Source organism: Salmo salar, chromosome ssa16 (assembly GCF_905237065.1).
Source record: "Salmo salar chromosome ssa16, Ssal_v3.1, whole genome shotgun sequence".
NCBI lineage: Eukaryota > Metazoa > Chordata > Actinopteri > Salmoniformes > Salmonidae > Salmo > Salmo salar.
Window position 1 is genome coordinate 71,646,258 of NC_059457.1, and position 6,750 is coordinate 71,653,007.

At 41.8% G+C, this 6,750-nt stretch overlaps 1 protein-coding gene across 1 annotated transcript; it reads right to left on the reverse strand.

The window, feature by feature from the left end:
• Positions 1–624: 624 nt before the first annotated feature.
• LOC123727867 (toll-like receptor 13) lies at positions 625–4,740 on the reverse strand. Its single transcript, XM_045697673.1, has 2 exons — positions 4,511–4,740; positions 625–4,124 (listed from the first exon to the last, which is right to left on the reverse strand). Exon 2 carries the CDS (start codon positions 4,094–4,096, stop codon positions 1,187–1,189), a length of 2,910 nt encoding a protein of 969 aa, XP_045553629.1. The 5' UTR covers positions 4,097–4,124; positions 4,511–4,740; the 3' UTR covers positions 625–1,186.
• Between the last annotated feature and the right edge of the window lie 2,010 nt (positions 4,741–6,750).

A 6,750-nucleotide genomic window follows, 5' to 3' on the forward strand; every position in this document is an offset into this window, starting at 1 on the left:
TTTTTTGGACACACATTTAACCCCTTATTTTTGTCGGCAAAAACTACCTCTTTACTTCCATTCGTTTCTATGGGCTACCTTCAGACGAGTCCCATGACATTTGTGGGGATCGTAGAGTAAAACGGAGAACACCGTCGTGTTAGGGAAAGTTTCCCCTTTCCATAGAGTGGAACCGGTACTGGTTTACCTTCAGATGAGTCCAAGTGTCTTTCCATAGAAGGGTCATAATAGTTTGTAGGCCAAACCGTTCGGACTCTACGGACGTTTTCGTGAGAAGATTTTCAGGATATCTCATGGGCTGACAAACACTGCTGTAGCTCAGTCACCTTCCACTGCAGATCCGGAAGGCCAACATAACAGGTTGCAAACCTGGTCTTAGAGCGTTTCGTTTTATTCTGTACTTAAATCCGAGACACCTCATCTAATATGGTATGTTACGTTTTGCATGATTACATAAGACAGATGGGTGGGTGTATAACACAAATGTCTAGCAACCCGAAGGTTGCAAGTTCAAATCTCATCATGGACAACTTTAGCATTTTAGCTAGTTAGCAACTTTTCAACTACTTACTACCTTTTAGCTACTTTGTAACTACTTACAATATTAGCTAACCCTTCCCCCTAACCCTTACCTTAACCCTTTAAACTAACTCCTAAACTTAACCTTAACCCCTAGCCTAGCTAACGGTAACCACCTAGCCACTTAGCTAGATTTCATAACATATATTATGTTTTGCAAATTTGTAACATATTGTACGTTTTACATTAATACATTAACACACACCATACGAAACATAACATATCATACTAAATGTGGTCTTTCAGATAAATGTACAGAATAATACGAAATGCTCTGAGACCAGGATTTTTTTATTATGTTACTTAGATCGACGCATTGGTGCGTCAATACTACTAACGATTTCTTAAAGATGCACTCAAGGATGCAGAGCACAGCAAAATCATAACATACTATATAGTACAAATTAGATTCGTAACATATCATACAAATTGGTTAAAAAAACTTTAGATGACGTAATACACAGAAAATGGGGACCACTTCTGGCTCGTGAGCGCCACTTTCAAAACAACTGGCTGACATAATACAACAGTTTGAGAGTGCATCTTCAATGTAAATATACAGAAAAGGTTCAGAGTGTGATGGTTGTTTCAAATCAAGGTTTCACTATCACAGAGCCTGCACACCAGAGAGGATGGGATTTTCCTCAGGAGGGCCGTCCTTGGTCTCTAAAGCCAGCCGTAGTTGCTGCCAGAAGACCCCGGTTTGCTCCCCAGCTCTGGGCCAGCTCAGATATGTGCGTCTCTTCACCAGCTTCCTCATCCGGTGGTAGGGTGACAGCTGGTGGGTAGGGATCTCCTCCAGGAACACCAGAATCAGGACGTCCTTCTGCTCATCAAAGAGCCGGAAGCTGGCCACCTGGATCTCCCGGGAGCACCACTCACTCTCCAGGTAGCGGTGGCTGATCACACAGATGGTCTTGCGGCTTCCGTAGATGCCTTCCATAATGTTGTCTATGATTGGTTTGCCTGGCTGGAAGTCCCGGTGGTGGAGACACAGTTTCCAGCCCTGCTCTCCCTCCAGCTCTGGCAGAAGCTCCCTCAGGACCCAGGGCTCATCGTGGGCGTTGTAGGAGATGAAGGCATCATACTGACAGCCATGAGGAGTGAGCTTATTCCTTTGCTTGGTGTCATAGAGGAAAGCCAGGAAGAGGTAATAGCCGTAAATTACCTGCCATTTCAGGAAGTGGTAGGCAAAGGATGCTACCAGGGTGAGGAGGACCAAACAAGTTGTAGAGATGTAGTAGTAAAGTCCTAAGTGTACTGTACAGAACTGAAGCTCAACATCCAACAGCTTGGTGTCCTTTAGATCGGCAGGATAGTTGCAGGTAAATTCTCCTGCACCAACAACTTGTGTTTGGTTGTCGTTCTCCATCCAATTGACAAACCAAGCATCGCTGCAGCCACAGGTGAAAGCATTATCTTGCATGTCCAGGTATGTCAAGGCAGGGAGAGAATGCAACACTGTCTCATTGACTACTGTTATATCGTTCTTGCTCACCTGCAAGAAAGTGACTCTACTGAGGTTTGCTCCTATGAGGAAATCTAAGGACTGAAGTCGTGCTTTGGACAGGTACATTCTGTTGAGCCTTGGGGTTGGGTGAAACAGCTCTGGCTTGAGGGCTGTGAATGCATTCTTACTGATATCAAGGTACCACAACCGGGGTGTGTGAATAAATGTGTTTGGGTGCAGCTCCTTAATATTGAGATTCCCTGCCTTGAATGCCAATAAAGATTTCAGACCTTCAAGGAAGTTGCTAGGTAGATGAGACAATCCCTTGTGACGCTGACTATGGATGTGCAGGTTCTCCAGAGATGTCAGATGAGAGAAGGGTGGAGGGTCTAATTTATCATTATTTACATATGTGATGAAATTACAGGATATATCAAGAGTTCTGAAGCGTGGAAGTCCCGTGAGCACAGTATTTCTTATGTCTATTTGAGTGATCTTATTTGACTCGAGTCTAAGTTCTGTCAGATTCACCAATCCCTCAAAGGCTCCATCTTCAAGACTAGCAATCTGATTGTCAAATAAAAGCAGAGTCTTGAGTGATGCTAAGCCTTTAAAGTCTCCTTTTCTGATAGAGCTCAGTTTATTGCCTGCAAAATTCAAAGTCTCAAGTTTGTGCAAACCATTCATGAAGACATCATTCAAGGTCAGGATTTTGTTTGATCCCACTTTAAGGATCCTTAATTCTTTCAAATCCTGGAATACACATCCTGGAAGTTTGGAGATTTGATTGTGGAAAAGAAAGAGTTGTGTGAGTCCTGTGAGATTGGCGAAATCTGAGCAGCCAAGTTTATTGATGATATTGAAGCTCAGATCCAAGATCTTCAGTGTGGGTAGATTTCTTGTGGCATTTGGCACGGAAGAAAGGCTGTTGTGGCCCAGTTTCAAAGTACTTAATTGCTCCATTGATCTGAATGAAAACTCAGACAGCTGATTAATATTATTATCACATACGTCCATTTCGGTCAAATGTTTACATGACTGCAGAAATTCCTTAGAGAGAACACTTATGTTGTTATGATGCAGTCGGAGCAAGCTAAGTGTAGGTATATGGCAGGCAATATCAGTGAGAGCCTTGACCCTCTCTTCACCAATGTCATACAGTCTCAGATGGACTAATGAGGAGTTGACAGTCTGCAGCACCATAACCATCCTCTCGAAAGACATCTCAATCCCGCTCAGGTTCAGACGTTTGACGTTGCTCAAAAAAGACCTGTCCAGCACCTCCCATTCCATGCGGCCAAGTTGGCCACAGTAGGCGATGTCTAACACCTCAAGGTAAGGAAGAACATCTGCCGTGACCCTGAAGATTCCCAATGGATTCCTGGATAAATCCAACAGCCTCAGCTCTATAGAAGTGTTTGATATTTCCTGTGACTGGAAAGAGGTGAATCTGTTGCTCCCAATGTACAACTCCTGTAAGTGTGGTAATTGTACAATTGGCTGAACGTCCTTCATATTATAAAGGTTGTTCTTGGTTAAATTCACTGTCTTCAAACTGGAGAGAAGTTGAAAGGATGAGGACCCGATGGTTGAGATTAGGTTGTTGTCCAGATGTAGCAGGGAGAGGTTGACCAGGCCCTGAAACATGTGGTCTGACAGGGTTGTGAGTCTGTTATGAGCCAAACCCAGTTCCTGAAGAGCCTCTAGGTGTCCAAGAGACCCATCGTCCACTTGAGAGATCTGGTTTCTTGACATGTTCAGATTTTTGAGGTTTGACAGGCCTTTAAAATCCAACTTTCCAATGTTGGAAATGTTATTCATGGCCACATCTAAAACACTTACATTCTGTGGAATGTCTATAGGTATGACATTTAGGTTCCTCTTTTGACAGAGTACTATCATGTCAGAGGGGTCACTGAGATTACCCCGGATTGTGCAGTTTTTCAGGAAGTACCCACATACTGGATCAGCAAGAACCGAACAATACATCAGGAAACAAAGAAAGAGTCTCAGCTGAGAGAGTGTAGACCCACATCGTTGTCCTGGCATAGTTATATTGAGTGTCATTGTGAGGGGCTTGACATCTACTTCAGATCTAGAGAGAATAACAAAGACAAATCCAGTGACTAATTGTTACATCATTTGGGGGCTGGAAATGTAACATAATTAAACAATTCAATGAAGTTGCAATAACACTGATAGCTGTTGGTATTGTGGTCCTCAAAATAACTGACAGATTATTAATTATAGGTCAGCCAAATTATCAACATAACTCACAAAAAGTTTGCTTTACTGATAAAGACAAACTAGAGTAGAAAGGAAAAAAGGAAAAGACCACTATCAAATTAGAAATGAGTAGATAAGGGTAATAACATTGTCTGAATAAGAATAAAACACACATTTGTATGATATTTTTGAAGAGATAGACCAGCAAAAGACAACTAAAAACAGCCAGACTATATAGTAATCATTTTTACTCACAATTGTCAGAGGAAGACAGTCACAGTGAACACTAGTGCAGCATAGGACTGTAATCACCTGAGTCCCGGTCCTACCACCCTGCTCCAAAGAGCACGTCCCTAATGTTTTACTTCACTATACTTTGTTCAAAATATATCTTGGTATTTGTCTAGATTGATTTCTCACAAACAGCTACAACACAAAGCGAAAACTAAACAGACAGGGTTGATCTGACACACAGTTGATTAAGGGACAGAAAACAAGTGGCAGAAAAGAAGAAGCGAGAGAGAGAGTGGGGGGGATGTCGGGCTTGTTTGCTCTCTCTCACAGTTGGACCGAATAAAATACTGATGTTGACCGTATACGGGAACTTTCCGAGAACTGAGATATTTCCTAGAACAAAGAACATTCTGATCCAAACATCAAACGGGTACTAGAATTTAATTAATTTAATGTTCATTTCTTTACCAGAAGCTGCCTCCAACCACTATATCTCATTCATACTTCATAAACTTTATTTCATCCACATGGGACAGAAAAGAAAATGCAATGAAGTGGAAAATCTCTCTCATATGTGTGTGTGTGTGTGTGTGTGTGTGTGTGTGTGTGTGTGTGTGTGTGTGTGTGTGTGTGTGTGTGTGTGTGTGTGTGTGTGTGTGTGTGTGTGTGTGTGTGTGTGTGTGTGTGCGTGTGTGCATGTGTGTAGCAAGAGTGGGAGTAAAGGTGTCATTCTCAGAAAGAATGAAGGAATAGAAATATAATGAGGGATGGCCAGGGGGATGAGTGAGTTAACATAAGTTAGAAGAAGGTTATAGAGAAAACATACTGAAATTGGACTTGTCTTCTCCATCTCACAATTGGACTGAATAAAATACTGACGCTGAACATATAAGGGCACTTCCTGAGAACTGAGACATTCGCTGGCTGAGCTAGCTAGATATTTCTACCCAGAGACCACCAAAGAAAATCCTGATTGGATATTTTTTTCTCTTCAGTTTTAACCTTTCTCTTTCCAACACAAACTGAAGAGATGAATTCAGGTCATACAAATTATTGTGAATATTACATAGAAATTAAAACAGAATTTAGTTTGAAATATATCAATACAATTATAAATCCTTAGGCTTTTTCTGAAGGCATAGAAAGCCCTCGCGGTTCCCCACTGCAGAATGTCTCTCTCAATTCCTTGTTCAAGGAAGATGACTAAACCAGAGTTCTCAGACACACTTCTGTCTCCTTTGTGTAATAACAGTTTGTGTCCACTAGATGACAAAGTATACAAAGGAATGTGTTAGTAAAGAAAGGTCAGAAAGCAAATCTAATGCAGCATAGAACTTTCAAGATGATACGTGTTTGATTATTGAGTCAGGGAGAGAGTTATTTTATTCAGATTCAGATCAGATTGTTTAATAGTCACATGAACAGGGTTGCAGGTGTGATTGCAGGGTACAGTGAAAATCTTAGGCTTCAACCTCCAACATGCAGAACCAGTGAAATAACATAATGAAAAGGGTGATAAAAACAATAGAAATAGCACTATGTACATAATAACAACAATGGCATGCATGGTTAGATCATCTGTGAAGACAAGAGCTTCATGGGAAAGTGTTCAGTGATTTACAAAGCAGGTATGAGAGAAGTATTCACAGACGTCATAGCAGACATAGTCCTTATTCGTGAGCCAGAACTGATACCACATTGTGATACCACAGTAGATCTACCTTGCTTGTATGTTCTTTATGATATCATATAACTAATATGGATAATGTTTCCCTTTGTGCACTGACTTTCCCCTTGTTATTGTTCTATTTATCATTAGAAGCATAAAGAAGGGTGTCCTGGGGGATGATTTAACAAAAGTGAATGAGGAAGTGAGACGGTTCTACATGGAACCAAAAGGGTTCTACTTGAAACCAAAAAGGGTTCTACCTGGAACCAAAATGTTTTTCCTATGGGGACAGCTGAAGAACCCTTTTGGAACCATTTTTTCTAAGAGTGTACCATGCCATTTATTCCGTTCCAGTCATTACAGTGAGCCCATCCTCCTCAATCAAGGTGTTGCAAGCCTCCTGTGATAAGGACCTGTCTGCCACCTCTAGGGCAGTAGCCAGAGAGGCCCCACTGCCCATCTCCGGCATCACCAAAGCCCCATACACTACCCACCATTGCGACCTGTACGCTCTCGTTGGTTGGCCCTCGCTTCATACTCGTCGCCAAACCCACTGGCTAAAGGTTATCTTCAAGTTTCTGCTAGGTAACGC